This window comes from Sinohyriopsis cumingii, chromosome 4, assembly GCF_028554795.1.
Source record: "Sinohyriopsis cumingii isolate HCF-2022 chromosome 4, ASM2855479v2, whole genome shotgun sequence".
In the NCBI taxonomy this organism is placed as follows: Eukaryota; Metazoa; Mollusca; class Bivalvia; order Unionida; family Unionidae; genus Sinohyriopsis; species Sinohyriopsis cumingii.
In genome coordinates, this window is record NC_142964.1 from 73008391 (window position 1) to 73029092 (window position 20702).

General features: G+C 33.6%; 1 protein-coding gene across 1 annotated transcript; it reads right to left on the bottom strand.

Annotated features, from left to right (window-relative positions):
- Nucleotides 1-3845: 3845 nt before the first annotated feature.
- On the bottom strand, nucleotides 3846-16413 carry LOC149801442 (substance-P receptor-like). Its single transcript, XM_089954313.1, has 2 exons — nucleotides 16023-16413; nucleotides 3846-9267 (listed from the first exon to the last, which is right to left on the bottom strand). The coding sequence occupies exons 1-2, from the start codon at nucleotides 16411-16413 to the stop codon at nucleotides 8585-8587; spliced, it is 1074 nt and encodes a 357-aa protein (XP_089810439.1). The 3' UTR covers nucleotides 3846-8584.
- Nucleotides 16414-20702: the final 4289 nt, after the last annotated feature.

Sequence of the window (20702 nt, forward strand, 5' to 3'; positions counted from 1 at the left end):
GGATCATTATCTTCCTAAATCGCGTACAACAATATATATGGAATCCTCTAATTGGAGGACTAATACTTCATACTTGATATAGTCGACAGCTTGTGCAACTATAATAATGTACTACTTTAACACGTGCATGCGACGTGGAAAAAATCTTAGAGAAGCAAGTGTCTCTTTAGTCCATTTTTTATGCTAATTGCTCTGTAACAGGCTGTAAATGTACCTCTTTAATATTTGCGTCAAAATACTTCCTTGTCTTATATCAATAATTAGAAATTCTAAAGAATATTAAAATTTATTCTTTAAGTAAGAAGAAACATATTGGGCTTTTTTTCTTCGGGAGAAATGACTTCCATGAGAATAATAGAATCCTTCAATAGTATGCATCGGTGTAGGGTAGGACAATTTTTCCACTGCACAATCCGAAGTTTGCGTCTGAAGCCTGAAGCAAACCTTTCATCCCGAGGATGGAATGTTTCTTTTCTACACTGAAACTTATATAAGATTATTTCGCTCACATTTCTTAACGAAAAGTAATGTATTCTAAATAATGATTTAACTTTAAAACAGCAAAAAGCCATCACACATTACCTGAAAACATATGGGAAATGGCTAGGTTTACGTGGGAATAATCCGTGTAACCTTTAAATGGCGTTTAACACATTGTATCTTTCAATAGAGATGTGGTTCATAATACATATCATCCGAATTGTATACTACAGATAGCTAGCGTAATGATACAAAAGCGAACAAAATAATGAGATAATTCTGGATTTAACAGTAATCTGTAAATGACTTAACCTTCAGAAATAATAATAAGAATACACATGTTTTTAAATTAAAATTAATGTTTACAAACAACGGCTTTTCGACTTGAATTTGCGCTTAAGAATCAGTACGAGTATGTCGGTTGATCCTTATTAAATGGTCAGTTTGCAATACATTTTAACGTCAACCACTACTCGCTTGAGTACGGAAATGGGTTGCAATTGATGTTTATCGTCATTATTAAAAAATAAAATTGCTTACTAATGTATGTACACTATCTTTGCAGAAAGCGGTCAAAATAGTCTAAGAATCAAGTTAAAAGTCACAGATGAGGTAAGATAGAGCTGTCCTACATCAGTGTTTCACTCTGAAAAACATGATCAGACACATGTACGAATGTGAGAAATGAGTTTTTTTTTTATTTGATATATTTTCCTTCCATAGCAGCTTTTTGAACTATTTAACCCATTTAAAATATTTTTATATACTTCTAACATGCTGTGGAATTGTTCTTAAACGTATAATTCACGTGGAAAAATAGTATCCAAATTTGCTTTTGTGATAATAATGGCTTTAAATCTCCTTCCTTGCATTAAAAATATAGTGATTTGGTCTACATGTTTTTTCGCCAAGATTTTATGTCCATTTCATTCCTTATTTCTTCTTTAAACGTCCTTCTTAATGTCCATTGCTACTTGTCTCGGGGGAAAATAAATAGATAAATAAATAAATAAATAAATGATAATAATAATGATAATAATAATAATAATAATAATAATAATAATAATAATAATAATAATAATAACAATAATAATAATAATAATAATAATAGAAAACGATTTATCAAGCCACCTTAAATAACAACGGGGAAACAATAAACTCTGATCAGTGGCTAGACTATAGATATAATGCTGCTAATTAATGAATGTTGAAAGAGTCATGTGGTGAACTTGAACTGGAAAGCTAAAAACTTTTGTCATTCGAGTGTTTAACAATCATTGGTTTTACTGAATAATATTTTCCGTAAATGCCGAGATAAGTAATTGCTCTTTCATATCAAATTATAAACCGTTTATATTTATGTGCACCCATTAGCCACAAACATAAATTGCTAGCTAATTATCCTCTAGCAAATATTTCGATCCGTTTGAGTCTTCACAAGCACATTATCCAGTACCATTGCAATATAATTTTTAGATGTATGGGGTGGGGTTACTGATTCCCCGAATACAGCGTATGAAGAACAATAATCATTTGATTATAATTATTAGTACATATATATTGATAGCGTTTGTGATTGTTTACTCAATGGCTGATTCAAAGCATTTTCGAGTAAGCATGACTGTCATTCGAGGAAGATATAATACGACGTAATAAAGTATATTATTGGTATGTGAAAACGGAACGGCGACAAGTACGAGTGGTTATGTATATCTATATATACTCCTGATTTTATCTAATGTTTGCAATTCTGTGTACGACTGTAAATTGCAGTGATTATATTTTGTTAGATTTTGCTTACGTGACTAGGATCTGATTTAGAAACATTCAGAGAGTACAATTGCATAGAGTCTATATATAGGTGCTTACGTATGTGTTGACAATATCTAATAAAAATCTCAATAATAACACTTGACAACTTTAGGTTAATTTCTCATTCTCTGGTGGGGTTTTGATAGTTCCAGAAGAATAAAGTAATTTTCCATTGGATTGGCTAGATCACATCAATAGGTATTTCGAAATATTTATCGAGTAGCATGATGTATCAGGTGTGGGTATGTTGTTAAATACAGTGACAATAGAAGGTGTATAAAAGGAGAGAACAACAGAATCAGATTCATTCCTATTTTGAAGTCATTCTTTTATACTGTATACCTGTTGTAACATCAAGTCTGCAGATATGTATGTTGTTCTTAGATATTATTTGAGAAGGAAAATGGAGTTCTGGACAGCGCAATTTCGACAACGTCACGATTCTGAGCGCACAGTACATTTCCGGTTCTGAAGTTTATACTTAACTTTTCATTCGTTTGAACTTTAATACAAATCTTTCAGGATTGCTATCAATTCACTTCATAATTCCGTAAATTCCGCTTACATTGTCATTTATAACATTGATAATTAAATTGTTTATTAAGTTTTTAGCAAAACATGTTGTCTTTGCTTCTTTCGTTTACTTAGTTTAAGACCATAGATTTATAACAGAAGGAGAAGAGAATCTCTCTTGATACAATTAAGCTAAAATGCACCGTTCATTGCTAAAATTAATGATGTATTTAAATGCAAAAAGTTTTGTCTGGGTCACAAGACGGAGTGTAGAACTATAATTACTGTTTTCCATAATACATTGTGAATCTGAATACATTCATATTGTGTAATATTTCTTGTCATTTGTTAGCTCAGTTTTAATGGTCATCTCAATCGCTGTTATCGGATACTAACTGTACTTGTCTTCTTACAGCATTCAACAGATTTAACGTTACTTCATTACTTGAGAGAAGAATGTTTTTACTTTGTATTTCACCTCAACCTGGAAACTGGGTCCGGGTATAGGTGAGCTTAATAAAATATTGAGGAAATGACAGACGATTCAATAATATTCTGAACTTTATGATTAGAATGAAATAATACTGTTCTCCCGTCCACGCCACCCTCAGTCCCATAAAAATTGTCACATGTAACTCTCCCAACGTGAGCAGAAATGAAATGAGAAAACCTTTTACTTTTATATTGGTGCTCAATATTTTTCTCCTTTTCTCATTCACCATGATAGTCCTCTTTACTCACAATTTCTGTCCTCAGCAAATTATATTTACAGTCACATGTTCGTTTTTCTAACTTTTAAACAGCAGATGTACATTTAAAAAAATCATTTCCATCAATAAGTACATGGAAATATATTTTTCCGTTCCGGACTGTCGGATTAGGCTCCTAAGTAAGTAAAAGGCTATATCAAACAGTTTGCTCGCGTTTGTATTTGAAAATATAACGAAAATTCATCTCATCTGTTTGTAAAAAAGAACAAACAAATAGAAGTATACATGTAGGAAAAGAAAAATACATTGCACATCAGTATATCAATAATATTAACGCTTAAACATAAATATACTTTTATTCATCAAAACAACGTTATAAACTTGATTTATTACGGAAATCATAGAACAAAACAAATCACATAAAGGATTGGCAAAAGACAGTTCAAACGGATTTTACATCGCATAATTAAAAATGACAATGAAAGCAATAGCTCGAGGCTATATGATAAACATAACTACACTACGTTGTTTAGATTATGAAACATTAAAGAAATATATGATTGAAATTTTGGTTATTAAAATCGATGTTTATGTCAAAACAGCATGCATTGAAAAAGTATATCACTCTACAAAGACCTTGGACACGAACGATAACTTTGAATTTATTCCACCCGCTTATAATCAAATGTAACACTTTACACATTTGTTAATTGAATATTTATACGGAACCAACAAAAATGGATTGCTTCCTCTTGATATTATAACCAGGGCTTTATAACATAATCATCGACCCAATAAAAAATCCGCATTTAACCTCGTGAAACAAACCCCATCTGTAAACCCTCTCTCTGATCGTAAAATATTAAATCAAGTTGTAAGTTTTGCTGTTTTCGAATATTTAACAAGCGAAACGTATTTATTTCCTTGTGAAGTTAAAAAAGAATGTTTATATAGATATCACTAGTTCCATAATGTAGAACATGCAGACCATGTAATTGAGTTTTGCACCCTTTGCTTATACTTTCTTTATGCCGAATGTTTGTTTTATTCGATTATAATTGAGAAGAAAATTAGTATCATTTGTTATTATACAGACACACTAGGTATCTCTAAGCACAGTGCCACAAGACAGAAATTCAAACGAAATCTTTATACTTTTAACTCTGCAGCAGGGCTGTAAAACAGATGTTATAAAAGCATTGCCCTTCTAAGATATATTGCACAGTGCAAACATCTCACAACATCTTAATTGCTTTTTGTTGAGTTTAGCATAACCGTCTCGAAAATAACAAAAGCTATTGATATCACGACCACTACACATCATTTCCTTTTGCTAGCAGTGAAAGACACAACAATGAACCAGTTTAGAACTCATTCAGTATTTTCATTAGAATGGTTCTCGGTCTAGACGAGCTAACGTACATAACTTTAGTCAAAAGTGCTTTATTTTGCCTTTGAAACCGTCATAATGATGGAACCTATTAGAGATTAAAATATCTTCTTCTACGTTGTTTTACTTTGTATAAATTTTGTTTAGGAATTACTTTGACATTGACACAACAATGGTTCTGATTAAAGATTAATCCTTTTGATGAATAATGTTTTGCAACTAATTATTTAAGAGAATGTGCTCCCTTTTGCACCTAGATTTAATTATACATTTTATATCTCAAAGGAAGTAACTAACTAACGTCTCACGTTAATAATTTCATTATGATGTTCAGTAATTGCAAGTTGTGACCAATGAATGATATTCCTTTTTGTAATTGAAGTACAGTGTTATGCATGCTTGAAAAACGCATGCAAACCATATGAAAGAGTTTTCATTTGTCAATGGATATCATACTTTTACGCCAAGATTAGATATTTTTTAATTAATTTATTTAAATATCTATTTATTTTAATAAAAAAATAATGCTCAAAATCTAAATGACTAAAGTGTCGTTTTGTTAAATATAATCTCTGGTGCTGTAATAGAAATTGTTGTTGCTGTACCAATAGTAATAATAATAATAATAATAACAATAACAATAATAATAACAATACTACTACTACTACTACTAATAATAATAATAATAATAATAAAATTAATAATAATTGTAAAGTATTTAATCTGCTTTGAGACTCCTTTTGTTTAGAGGGCTTGAAGCGATATAACAAAGCCAATTTACATCCAAGCAATCATAAACTATCGACATAATTATGTCTGTTCGGAAATATAGAAAGCTTGTTACCTTGAGCTTAAAAAGGGATGCTCTAAAATTCGTTATAGCAGTATCGCAGTGTTACATTTGTTTGGACAAAATCTATTGAAACTATTGTTAATCTTTCTATGTCAGGCTGAATTCATGCATAATCGGATTAGTAAATTAAACAAATATTGCATCAAAATACATATATTTGTTTCGAAAATTGTTATATTTAAGTAACATATTGCAACTTCCGTTTTGATGCCTTGAAAATGTGTCCCAAATACTTTGACTACAACAGGGCCAAAAATGTATGTTCCATGCAGCTATTAATTTTGCATCAAACGTGATATTATCTAGAGCTTTTCTCAAAGTCATAATGCGCGATTCATTCTTTCAGGCATTAAGTAAATATAACTTACATAAGAATGACACCTTTACAGAACGTAATATCTATTAACAATAATATCAAATGCATGCAATCGGGTAAATACCGTCGACTGTAGTATTATTGATCATGGAGTATAGTTATTTGCTGTCTATTTTAATATAAACTTAATCGATGTTTGAAATTTTGGGAATTATAAGAATGCAGACTTTAATAAACTAATGGTCAGATCAATAGCTTTAACTGAGATCAAGTCCTTCTTCAATGCTGAATGTTATTAATTGTGGTAACAATTTAAAACTTCCAATTATCTTATTACTCGAACTCAGTCTAACAAATGTATCTGGATTTATTATTAGCAAGAAATCCAAAAGTAATCACAGAATAAAACAAAACTATATTTTTTGGAAATACCAAAATATGTAATAACTACACAACGGTTTGATCCCAACAAGAATCGGACCATTATCTTAATCTGTGGCACATAGTCTAGATTTTCCTCTTTTCTTTTCTACGCTCCTTTTTGCTTCTTCTACCTTTTTCTCCTTTCATTATGACAATTATTATATTTTTATAGAATTAATTTTGTACATATGCCATCCATCTTAGACGTTTTGCATTACATGGTGTATTATTCTTTGTATGGGAATGTGATAATAAATTGTTAGAACTTTTAGCCGATACCAGTTGCACTGCTTGCAATAAAATATATTTAAGCCAAAATATGTTCTTCATTTATTTCAAGGGGTCCTTTTATTATGTGCGTTTGGTACATAACGTTAAGGCACAGTACATGTGATCAGTACATGTACAAATTCCAAATCAATCTACAAAATATGCAGTAACTTAAATAATGTAGTAGATGCAATCGTTTCTAATAGTGTAAGAAATTGTGCTCAGAAGGATGAGAAGGGAACTTATTTCTTATATAAAACACTTGACATCAAATAAAAAATAATGTTCCGTTTGATATGTTAAAAATCAATCGAGTTAACTAAACCAATTCATCAAATTTAGCACTTATTTTGCTTGTTTTAAGTCTTCTGAAACGACCAAGATCATCTTGGTCTATCAAGTAATCTTTCGTAACAAATGGTTGAATCAACACATTTTGTATACATTGCTAGACCGATAACAAAAGCCTTTGAACAGGATTTTGTTAAAACATAATTCAAGGACAAAAATAAAGGATCAATACTATTTTCAATAATAAAATATCAATGGTTTTAAAGATATGGATTTTCTTCAAAAGCAAAATAGAGAATATACTTGTATAAAAATATATTTGAATAATTTCGAATCTTTAATATTTTTAAACCGATATAGGAAAGTCACGTTATAAAACTAAAGATGAAATATAGCTGTAAAAGGGTAAATCTTATTATCCAGATATTTTGTATTTACAATTGTAATGCTATGGACTCTTTGCACATTGTACGAAAAGACAAAATACAATTCTGAGATAATGCTTCAGGACACACGACTATACATCATTTTAACACTGAGCATATAATAATTTGCCTTTTCTATATGATGATACGGTAGACCAAATTTACATACATAATACATTATAGTCTCTTTTGTCCACCAGCAGCAATCCTTCATAACAACAACACATGTAGAGACGTGTACAGTCCTTACATAATCAATCAAGCGAGATATGATGCGCCTCATCAAATATATATCATGCATTTAGTATGATACAAAGATACATACACAGGGCAAACTCCATATATTTCATAAAAATCAAATCACTAACTGAAAACTTTCTTTTATAGGACGTCATCTTTGATGGCGATTAATCCTTTAGGAATAAAAAAAGGCAGAAAAACCAAATTTAAAGAATCCCTCAAGCAATAACGCACCTTATTTTATTGTCTTATTAATTCCATTTACATTGCACATGTAAAGAAAAGCCACCCAGTGTATACATCATCAAAGATTTTTCTACAGGGGCTGCACATACGATTACGACACTGAATACAAAGATTATGATATATTAGGCATGTTTCGCAAAAATGATATGCCGTCAGGGAGATCTTGAGTAATATATTTGAAATTAAAAAGTTCAACAGTTGTCATCATGAGGCAGCAAGTAATCCAATGATACTTTTCATATAATGGAAAGAGTTACGACACTATCTGTTATGCTATAACATACGTCTTGAGTTTCTTTCCTTTTACATGTTTCAGAAAGCAGTGATTTTAAGAAAGAAAGTAATCACTGGAGGCAATATGATCTTTCGTAGCATATACAATTTTTAGTGTGAACATAAAGTCTACATTTTGTCAACCTACTGTGTGCATCTACAGTGTTACCGTTACATGTATATTTCAAGTATATTCACATCAACGCTAAAGTTCTCGCTCCAATTATTCTCCATTTATCGAAAGCACATTTCATAATATTTCTGTTTACACAAGCAGTCAATGAACGTGTATTTCTCTATGGTCTTAGATCTAGCAAATTGTTTATTTCATCTGGGATCGTTTCAAACATATTCTGCCATTGTGCTTTCGGATGTGCAGTGACTGATTCTTACTGACTTCACAATTCCGCGAATACTCTCACGGAATCGTTTGTTCAGTGACCAGTACATCGCAGGATTTACAGCACTGTGTGCATGGCCAAGCCAAAGGACAAATGGTAAAGCTCGTGATAGGTTAGGATCGTGGTGGAGATCTGCCAGTGCGGATATGATGTTGTACGGGAGCCAGCAGACCAAGAAAGCCACGATGAGAAGAATAATCATGCGTGCAGCTCGCTTCCTGTAGACTAACCTCTGTGTACTGCTGTCTGATCCAACTCTCTGGATATCAGTTTTCAACAGGGCTTTCCCAACGTGACCATAACAAACTCCGATTGTAAAGGCCGGTATGATGAAAACAACGAAAAGCAGAAACACACCATATGCCTGTCGATCTCGATCTTGAGGCCACTTTTCAATGCAGAATGTTAAATCAGGCAAGAACGGAATATCAAGCGTGTCAATGTCCCGGATGTAGATTAGCGGTCCCATAAAGATGCCTGCAACAAACCACATGCAGCATATCATGGCAAAGGATTGACCCGGAGTGGACGAAAGACGGTATCTTGTGGCAGGGTACTGGAGAGAAATGTACCTATCTATACCCATGGCCATCATAGAGAAAATACTTACGGTAACAGCAACACCTGCAAGAAAACAAGAATTAGAATAAACTGAATTTTAGGAGTCAAAAGCGTTAATGATTTCTTTTAATTGAGAGACTCTTAAAATGTAAAGTGGTGATGCTTTCCAAGAGTTGTTAGCATTATCTAAAATGGTAACACTATTACTCCTCATACTACTCCTACTTTTACGAGTACGGATCGCTTGAAACATAGAAGCGCCATTTATGTGTGTATTCGTGTTATTTATATGTTTGCATGCAGGCAATTCTACCACACGCTTATTGTACACCAGGGAAATGGGTTGTCTACCGAGGCGTAGGAGGCGGGTTTGGAGGGAGAGGAGTAGTACCAATGACATTTATTCTATGACCATTAGAACATGCTCTTAGGTTTTATAAAGATTCAAGTATACTCTAAGTGTAACGATATATCCTGTTTATAGACAATTAGAAGAAGGGAGTGAACGAAATAAACCATATATTTTGCACAAAATGACAACTTCTATGAGATCTACGCTTACGTAACTCCCTCGACTTGGGCAACAATACATAGATCAAAAGATCGTGTTCTTTATTCTTGGTCCAATGTCTTATCCTTTGCTCATATGTATATTTTGCTCATATGTAAATAGGATCAAAATTATTATGAAATAACTAATCTGATAATTTGTCTTTGTGTGACTTGGATTTCTCACATAGTTTTAACAATTTGAGTCGTACTGCTTACGATATATGCATTTTAACTGTTTATTTAGTATGCCTAGTGTTTGGGCATCATACCTCAGACATGTGGCATAATGTTCCACCCAATCACTTTATCCTGATACCAGGCCGACCAGCCCTAACACTACCCTTTTAATGCTTAACGCAAAGCGAGGCAGCTGCTAGTACCAATTTTAAAAGTCCTTGATATGACTCCGCCGGGGCTCGAACCCGTGACCTCCCACTTTCAAGGCTGACGCTCAGACCACTTTAGGCCACCGGAGTGGTCCTGATATTTGTGTAAATGGATGTTTCAAGCCGAATGTTACGCATTATACATGGGCAATAGTGGGATATAATCAATCTAATGCTGACGGTTATGATTGGCAATCGTCCGCAACGTTAAACTGTCTTCGAGTCAGTCGTTTCTCTCTGATCAATACGTTCGAGAATAACAAATGAAAATATTCCGTTGTGTACGGCATGCAAAAACAGCGAAATGCGATTATCACCCAAATTAGTGTCTTATGAATGTATTATATTTATGACAATTTATCAAACTTCTATTTTATAAAGTGAGGGACTTACTTGATATAAAGTCAATTTCCACAAATTCCCATTACAAATGGAATAGACCGATAAACTACAGATTACCAAATTTGGTAACCAAATGCCTTAAAGAGCAGAACAGAATTGCTTATTATGGCATTTGACCTTGAACCTGATTGTATAGATAGAGAATCACAACTGATCTTAGACAATATCGATATAAAAACATGCTAAGTATGGTTCAATCTAAATTTAACATTCTTTGGGATGCTAAGTGGTACTGAAGTGGTAGAAAGGTAGTAGATCATATCAGTTCAGTCACACTTGTTCATACTATCATGTTTACAAGCCAGCACAGTTAAAACATAAATGCGCGAACATGCCTACAAAACGTTTGTCAAGAAACAAAAACCGAGCTACACACAAATAGAGTGACGGCCTGTTTACGAAACGCTGCCAAATCGTATTGCACATTAACTAGGTTGCCCAAACAATTGCCGGAATACTAAAGTTCATTGAAAATTCATTAGCTAAGGGTCCAATGTGTCGCGGAGAATCACTTCCCCCAAAGGTATTCGAACGGCTGACTTTGGTTATCATACATGTCTGCAAGGGTGAAGATCTTGAACGACAACACAGGGTCTGCAGCACAGCGTTACCCGGCATGGAACTCTCCTGGAACAAATAGGTTTTCGCGTCAAGGTATTTGAGGGCAGATGTTGCCCTCCCAGACTAACCGACTGCATTACAGACACCGCGAAGCAGGAATGGGGCTAACTCTCCACTTAGGACTGCCACAATGGCCAGAAGCATTCTTGTAGTGTGACTCAGACATCAATATCTTGAGGACGTACTAGTATCCACAGCGCCGTTCAGTATCAGCATGGTTAAATCGCTCCACAAACATATATATTCGAAAAAGTCGCGCTCTGTTGCGTTACAGTAATCGCTCAGAGAAACAAGCAGTCGATGAATCTGCGAATAGACGGTTGATATTTGTCACTCATGGTGAGCGTTTTGGCAAGTGCTATTTCCAGATTTAGTAGCGCCACGTATACTGATGCCTTCTTTGACATCATCACCGTTTCACCTGTAAACCATGGTGACATGGTATAAGTCGTGTCCATATTGGAGCAACCGCCCTCCAGATCAACTAAATGTGCTTCTGAAAAAATCACCAAGGGTGACACCTCTCGACGAGCAGAGACCGAACTGCTGATCGATCTATACAAAAATGTCAAATCGTGCAGTACAGTAAACGCAGTACATGGTGATGATTGCATTCCTGATGGCTAATCCCTGTGTAGTGGATATTCAAATATTGCCACCATTCATTGTTGTCTCCATAGCAATGGCCCTTAACAGCACAGCTTTAAGTTTTGGTCTGAATTCTGTATCAGACGGCAATCATATATGAGAGCTAAAGAGCACGGTTAAATCAGCATATCGCAACAAAGCCATCTCATATGAAGATTATAAGCTTATCTTAGATTAACGCAAACAAGCCTTCACCCGACCAAACCCCCAAAACAAACCGATCCAATATCTTGTGGAAGAGTCACAGCTCGCAGGAACATCGTTAAAAAAAATCTCGTCGAGAATTCACCATAAAATGTGTGTTGTCGGTGGGAATCTAAAACATGCTGAACTTGATAAATCAATGGCTCGCACCTGTTTATTTCCAGCATACATGGCGGTTTTTCAATAACAAAATTATATCTGCTCTTTAAATTCCAGTTCCGCCAGGACGACAAAACAAACTAAACTGTTTTGTCCATTTTTATTTATAGATATTTTTGGTATTGTTGTTATAGTGTGTGTCGGATGCTTTGGAGCATTTCGTAACGCTAGCGGCTTTTAAATTGGGGGAGTTTTGATGGCATGCATCAAAGCAGGTTAGTAATGTTCTCAGCGTCATGGTTAATTCAGGACATTCTACTGCGGATATGCAGGTCATATTCGATGACATAGATGGCAAATATGGGCGGCTTTCTTTCAAATTTATGGCAAATCTAGAGCCGACCTCCTGTTGTTGGTGAGTGGGCGTGCGCTTGGCCGGCTTCAGATCTTCTATTTATTCAAACCGGCTCAATCCAGACTAACCGAGGTGTGAGCAACGCACTATAGTCTAACTAAAGAATGCACCGTTGATTCATCGTCGCCCTGTCAACTGTCCATCATTTCCTCTAGGGGCTGTTTCAAAAGAACCTTTTCACATTAATTCAAGACAGTTTACCTCAAAATCAATGTCAGGTTGCTCACTATTAAATTGTTCATTGGAGTGCTACTAAATACAAAGTTGGGTTAAATTTTTCTTTTACATGTACAAGTCACTGTGGCTGCAAAGTCAATAAGAACTGGTTTTAAAAAGCAATTTTGTCAAATAAAAACATATAACCTGACGTTCTTGCAACATGAGTAGTGATAGCAAGACTTTGGGTGTGGCTATTTGTACCATGTTGAAATTCAGATGAACACTGTTTCAGCGTAATTTACTATTCTATTTAGAGAAAATCTAATGTTGACACGTCCATCCTTTCATGAAACGTCGACAGATAATGATTTTCAGCACCCATTTTGGAAGTTATGTTAGGATCGTTGTAATACAGATATAACAATATTTTGCAAGACAGCAGTAAATCAACAAAACTTAATGTAATCTATTCTTTAAAAAAGCTTTTACAATATGTGTGATATTATACAAGATCACATTGGTATGATTTTCATATAGAAAGAATTGCGCATTGGGATAAGTGCTTTAGTGAGAATCGCATGTCAGTATGACCATTCCGTAAAGGACGATTAGTGAAAACAAGGTCGCGAAGATGACTACCATGTACATCATGGTTAAGAGATGATTAGCTACAACAAGATTTCAAACATCGCGAAAATGCCGGCTGCTATGTATGAAAGATCAGCATCATGTTCTTGTAGCACCATCTAATTACGATACGATATTTTCAGTAACCGTACTGCCCAGACATATACTTAGTAAGCCATATTGGATGTCCCCATCGGTACTATTTTCGACCAGGATCCACTAGATATCAGAGGAAGACTTCACTGAAGACCATACGCCGATGTGTCCATCCATTATTTTAACATATTATACCAAGAGTAACGATATTTTGCTACAGTAGTAAACTGGGCACTTAGAATCCAATTATACTGTGCATTTGATTACACGCATTAAAGTTTATATAATATCTAATATATAATTTCTAATATTTATCATAGCGATTTATAATTACTTATATATATATATATATATATATATATATATATATATATATATATATATATATATATATATATATATATATATATATATATATATATATATATGTTTCAATTAAGTGACATCACTGAACCAGATAAGACAAAAGTCTAGTAACAGTTCTGCTTCTGGTAATTAGAAAGATCGAAAATGTTGGTGGTGCTGTGAGGTACCAGAATATTTTATCCGTTGGTAAAGATTTAAGTTTGAAATAAAGTCGATGAATGCCAAACGTATGATAACACATTCTATTTTTTTATCTCGAAGGAGGCCTCAAAGATCATGTCGAATTTTTTATCGGTATACGAGAAAACGACATCGAAATAGCTCTTATTTAGCTTGTTTGCTACTTGTTTTTTTAAAGATATATGGTATATCATTTTGTCTAATTCGCACAAATCGCTAAACCTTCATAATTTATCTTTATTCATGAATTCCATCAGGCAGTTTGGTTCAAAATCTGCTTGATGGCTTTTTTTGCTGTAATGTTTATAGTTACGTAGTCATGAGCGACGTTGACGCGATACTTCATTTATGTTAATATGATCATAACGCATTAGATAAAGATGCTGAAGCTAACAAAGGCAGTCGAAACCAAGCTTTATGATGACAAAAAGCAAATAACGTCAGCCACCTGAGCTTTAAGTGGGTAGGAAAAAAAATCTTCTCAGCAGGTGGAAAGTATTTTAATTTTCTGTACAATAAAGAAAAAGTACAAAACCAATTTGCGAATAGAATGTGGCTTATGAAACTATAAAAACAAAGACATTGACATAAAATTCACTTTCTTTTACTCGTTACGGCTACAATATACTTGAAGAAAATCTAACCAAAGTAACATGAAAAGGCAGTAAATTGACCTTACCAGACCACGGCGACTGTCAGTCTGAATTATCATCATCTATCGTACGACCAAATGACACTGTCAAACATGAGGATGAATTGACCAGACCGAACATCAAATAGATGTTTAATCATGTGTGATACACCTAGACTATACTGTTAAAATATAGTTTTACATGTATACTGCTATCTGTGTCATTTTTTCTACGTTCAAGACAAGGCAAATACATACGATGGGATGCAAGTGACAAACATCGCCAAAGCAATGCACAGCAAAATACTTAGCTTAAACCAATCATGTATGGTGATATTTCAGTTTCACGATTGTATTATTGTATGATGTAAATATGTTATAGTAATATTTCATATAACACGACAGTGAGGTCTACAGCGGTATCATGTTCTTTTAATTAAAGAATCAATACCTTCATAGTCTTAGTGTTCAGTTAAATGTCATTATTTGTTGATGAACCAGTGTGTCATGATCTTTCATTTGAGCATTGTCTCATCTCCACAAGAGCGGGTTTGCGTCTTGCGCTAGCTGGAAAATCTCGGATGTGTATATCTGTATTGTCGTATACTGTCATGGGTGGGTTGCTTTAAATTAGTGCAACACGCTAATAAGCGCTTCCTGTTGTTCATTTTCAACTAATCATATTGCTTCTCTTCGTTCTAACACATCCACATCCAGCACAACACAATGTTTTATTGCTAAATTTGTTACAGTTGCGACTCTTGTTCAATATTTATTATATTATACTGCCTGTTGTCCTAATAGGTGGCATTAACGTCTCTGGCTACATACTAAAACGCGTTATTTGCACGATATACCAGATATATGTAGGGTAGATAGATGAACTAGCTATAGGTATATAAATCGAGAGCGCTTTAGCATCCGATCTTTCTGTCAATACACTTTGAGTAACCCACTTCAATATAGCTGATATCAGATAAAATAATATTGTCGAACGCAAGGTTGTTCAATCTTTTTGAGGGTCATGATGAAGCAAATCTGACTTAAATGTGTTAACCATTTTAGCAGTATGATTTAATTATACCTGGAAATATTTCATTTTTATCCTTTCACAATTTCATATTTTCTAACATTTCTGATAAAGTTTACTCTCTCTCTCTCTCTCTCTCTCTCTCACACACACACACACACACACACACACACACACACACACACACACAGAGGCACACAAACAGACACCCCAGTCGTGATATAGACATACTCGACGAAAAACCGAGACAGCTTCTGCAGCAAGACTTAGAACCATTACACTGCTACTACTGATAAAATTATTATAGCTTTCTCTCCTTTCAAAATATATGTGAATGGCTCTAAAATTCTATATTGGCAGCATAAAATAATCCAAAATATGTGGACACGTTTCATTACTTACCTTGTATGAAGACAGTAAATTTGCACAAGAATCGTCCATACACCCAGAGCTTGTATACAATAGTGCCGATCGAAGTGGGTACGCAAAGAACAGTAACAGCAAGGTCAGCAAGTGCTAAGTTTATCATGAAATACAGCTTATTCTTTTTGGCCTTGTCCGCGGACACAGATACAATGATGAGAATGTTCCCCGCTAGGCCTATAATGAAGATTGGTGCGTAGATAGTGAGTAGCAGCACCGTGGAGAAACTATGTAACGTAAACAGGCTGTTCTCAAATTCGGTCAAAATCTCGGTGGCTTCGGAAAAATTGAAAGGTGACTTGAAGTAGATAGTACGGTTTCTATTCTCAAAGAAGATCTTGTAGTTGTGGAATTCTGACAGCTGGTCCATACCGACGAAAACTAATGGGGGATCCGTATGGCCCTGCAAATACAATACATTTGTTATTTAATTTTCATGCTTTTTATTGTACAATTGTTGTCGTATGTGGAAGTGAACATGAATACCATTCATCAAGTCAATAGTATTCGATACACACACACACACACACACACACACACACACACAAAATGACTCATGTAGTGAGTTTAACATGTCAATACAAATTAAAAATCAACGACGTTTAATTCACTGTCATACAACAACATTGTCATAATCAACAATGTAATTCATTAGTTTATTATAACTCCAATATTATTTTTTCATTCGGCTGAAGTGACGGGTTCAAAATACATATTACAAGATACATATCATTAGATATAAAACAAAATAAACATTATGTTACGTCGGTAGTCTGAGTAACATAAAAGCATGAAATCTGCAGGAGTTATTTGACTGACGCTACTTAAAACAATTACGATACAATTAAACGGACATGTCCACAGAAAGTACGTAATTACAGTAAAACAATACAGATCAACTATATTAAAATGCCAAAAGTAAACAACAGCACACACGCGAATGATAATATATGCAATATGCATATTTTGCGTACATTAATATAAAACGTATGTGTATTTTTATTACATAGCAACCTGAATACGTTCAACCAATATGATTAGAAAAATGACAAATGTTTAAATACAATTCATGCACCAAAGCTATATTAATAACGTTAGAAATCAGAAAATGAGGGTGCTAAAATTTTAATGCATAAACTATTTCAGTAATGAAAGAATAAATAACATATATGTAATAACTGAGTAGGATTTAAACGAAAACATAGCAAATATAAGAAACAGTACAATTTGTTAAACACAAAGCCGATTGCTAACGGTCAATGTTCACTCTGGAAATCTGGAGAGAGGCGACGATAGCAAGTTTGTCCTGTGGGATGAAGTAGTGAGAAACAACGGATTGCAAAGATGAGTGTTTCGTTCACCAGATCGAATAGCATTCACCAATATAATTAGCAAATCTTCACATAATGTTATGTGAGAAATATAATCTTAAACAGGTGTTTACTTTAAATGAGATTCCAAACAGATTTATGACCGTTTAAAAATAAATGTATTTTGAAACGTCATGCGATTGACAGACAGATAAACACAATTATAATAGAGGAAAAGAATAAACGGTTACAGATACGTAACATGTATATGTTTCTGCTATGAGGCTGTTAACATGAATTATACTACAGATAATGATCCGTTTAGCATTACCAGGAATTTTCATGGTTATTTTAGGATAAATCTCTCTCATTTCTTTGCTAAAAATAGTACAATGCTATTATTGGAATTGATGCCAACTCAGCGTATCATGTTCCTGTCATTTAGTAAGATTGCAATTATTCATAATCAAATACGTCAGCTAGAGTGACAAGAGATGTGACATTAAGTCAAATTAATCGTAGAATGATTTTGAACGTCATTTTCATATTTGTACAAAACAAAAGACAAATACAAAACAAACGTTTGCGTAACACATGATATTAGAGAGAAGACTATATGAATTCATCTCCCGAAGAATAGGGGATAAGGTATTTCGGCTTTCTGAGGTCACATTTTACCGAATGTAGTAAGATAATATAAGAATTCTTTTTTTTTCAGACTACAAAGTTCATACCTCTAAATTAAAATATAATTATATATATATATATATATATATATATATATATATATATATATATATATATATATATATATATATATATATATATATGAATGATCATACAAATGTGAATGAATTATAATGATCTCCAAAACCCCTGCCACTTTCGTTTAAATGACAAAACTGAACATCGGAGAAAGAGGTATTAGTACATATAGAAAGATAGAACAATCATTCGTCATACGGTATCAGGTATCCGGCAAAATAAAAAGCAAATATCATGGTCCACATGATATTGTTCATCATTTGAATGTTATTTCTATGTTTGTTATGGAAATATTCAACCTACCTGAAGTCCAATCTCATGCAACAGTACAGGAACGATTTCGCTGTCTCAACTCATATCAGTGTCAATAAGCGTTCTACAGCAATCTCATTTAAAGCATTGTGTGTAATCACGGGCGACATCTGATTTAACTCACACCGCAAGTTGTAATTTCTAATATATACCTAGAAAGATTCATCTCAGTTTCTACGTACTCTACTTTCGTCCATTAGCATATGTACATTATGTTTGCCACGACTTCAACTGAACAAATGTCTGTTCGAAAAATCAATACAATATGTATGTTTCAGCTAATGGTCAAGTTTCTGAACGTCCTTACCAATCGCAGCAGAAGTAGTTTGAATAATGTTTCGGACTTGAAATGCATTGCTTTTATTAAAAGAAATCTGCACAGCCTACAGTAAGGTTCAGTTAGTCTAGAAATAAACACGGGTTAACACTTCCTCCATTGTCTTCAAAAAATGTCATAAATGAATTGTAAAACATTAATGTAAACGGGTCAAGTTTTTTGTTTGTAAAAGGGATGACAAAATGATGAAGGTCGGTTGGTTGTAGTATAATTAGTGCGATAAGATACACGTAACACTTAACTGTATTCAATAATTAATACATCTTTCGTCACAGGAAGTGCGCACAGACAAGTGTTAACTTCCTTATGTACCAAAGGGTTTTCAATCTCGTACATCATTCTTTCTGATCTTTCGATTCGGTATCTAACAAAAACCATCACCAAAAGCATAAAAAAGAAACAAATAAATGAAATTGTTCTATACACAATATAAATGGAAAATTCTTTGAGAGCAATGGATTATTATTGTCATATACAATAAAAATGAAATCTTATTCATGAAATGTGATAAAATAACCATCCACAACAGAAAGGGAAACCCTCTCCAAGAAACATAGATTAGTATATCAATATACAATTGAAACGGAACGCTCTGTGAGAAACATACATTTATCAGTAAATCCTTATGTTTCTCCATGTACAAACAGAAATTAAAATGCATTGTAGAAGACCCACTATAGTGTATTATACATTAATCGGGTCTAAGAAATATTTAATATGCTTTAGAAAGAGAAATCTATAAAGCCGAATGCTTCCAAACAGGTTAGCCAGTCTTCATGCATTTAGTACAATTTTTTCCACCTTCAGCAGCTTTTTCGTGGGAAGTGGGAGAGGGTGAGAGAAAGACCGAGCTAGCAATTGTACTAATGCATGACAATTAGGCACTGATTTAGTTCCTGGTTGAAGATAATTATTTTTCCTTTGCATATTATTTGCAACCTAAACTATCTTAAACTAATTATAAAAAACGTAAAAATATCAATGAAAATGATGAAATTTATAGATCGCAAAAGGTTCATACATTGATACGTTGATAGTGTCGTTGTCCTTCGTAAATACATTTAAACATGATAGTATCAACTTTGAAACACTGATTTAATAGAACCAAACAATAAGAATAAACAAATGTAGTCAAGGGCAACTTCGTATTGTGGAAAGAATAAAGAGAAAGAAGTAACTGAACTGTGAATACAATTTTAAAATATAATGCATCTCCTTTCATTAATCAGTGTAATATTTCTCTGTTAAAATCCTACCTTGCTGGAGAAATATTGACAAATTTAAGCACATACGAAAATGTATTTGTTTGCTGACATACACAAGTTACGTCTAAGCAAGGTCTGACTCACAAGTAACACAAAGTAGTGACTACAAGCATCTACAACTTCATGATTACAACGTTAACACAAAGTAATGGAAGTTACACTTAAACCAATATTAACATTTGTTCTTGTTATCTTGGGACACACACACACACACACACACACACACACACACATATATATATATATATGTGTGTGTGTGTGTGTGTTTGTGTGTGTGTGTGTGTGTGTGTGTGTGTGTGTCCCAAGGTAACAAGAACAAATGCTAATATTAAATTAAATGATAATATATATATATATAACACAATGAAAGATTTGCATGCAGATATTCTACGGAAAGTTCGAAGTACCCTTCATGAGTGTAAAATTATAAACATTTTACCTTGATGAATATTGCAATCCTCATATAGAGACTATATTGTTTCCGCTATAAAGATTGTTACAGGTGATAAATTATCCCCCAGCTCTCAACAATTACAGCTATTCAAAGTGCCACAGGTTAAAGATAAGTTGTTAATCATTATTCGTTGTGTGTGAAAGGTTTTACATACAGATAGTAACCTGCTTTAGTGTGCAATGTATATAACATATCTATAAATAAGAGTTCAACATC

Excerpts from the sequence above, each read along its gene's own strand:
- LOC149801442 (XM_089954313.1), bottom strand. The coding sequence starts at position 16,413 with ATGGACCAGCTGTCAGAATTCCACAACTACAAGATCTTCTTTGAGAAT. Across the intron at positions 9,268-16,022 it reads ATTTACTGTCTTCATACAAG|GTGTTGCTGTTACCGTAAGT; the intron begins GTAAGTAATGAA and ends GTTTTCTTGCAG.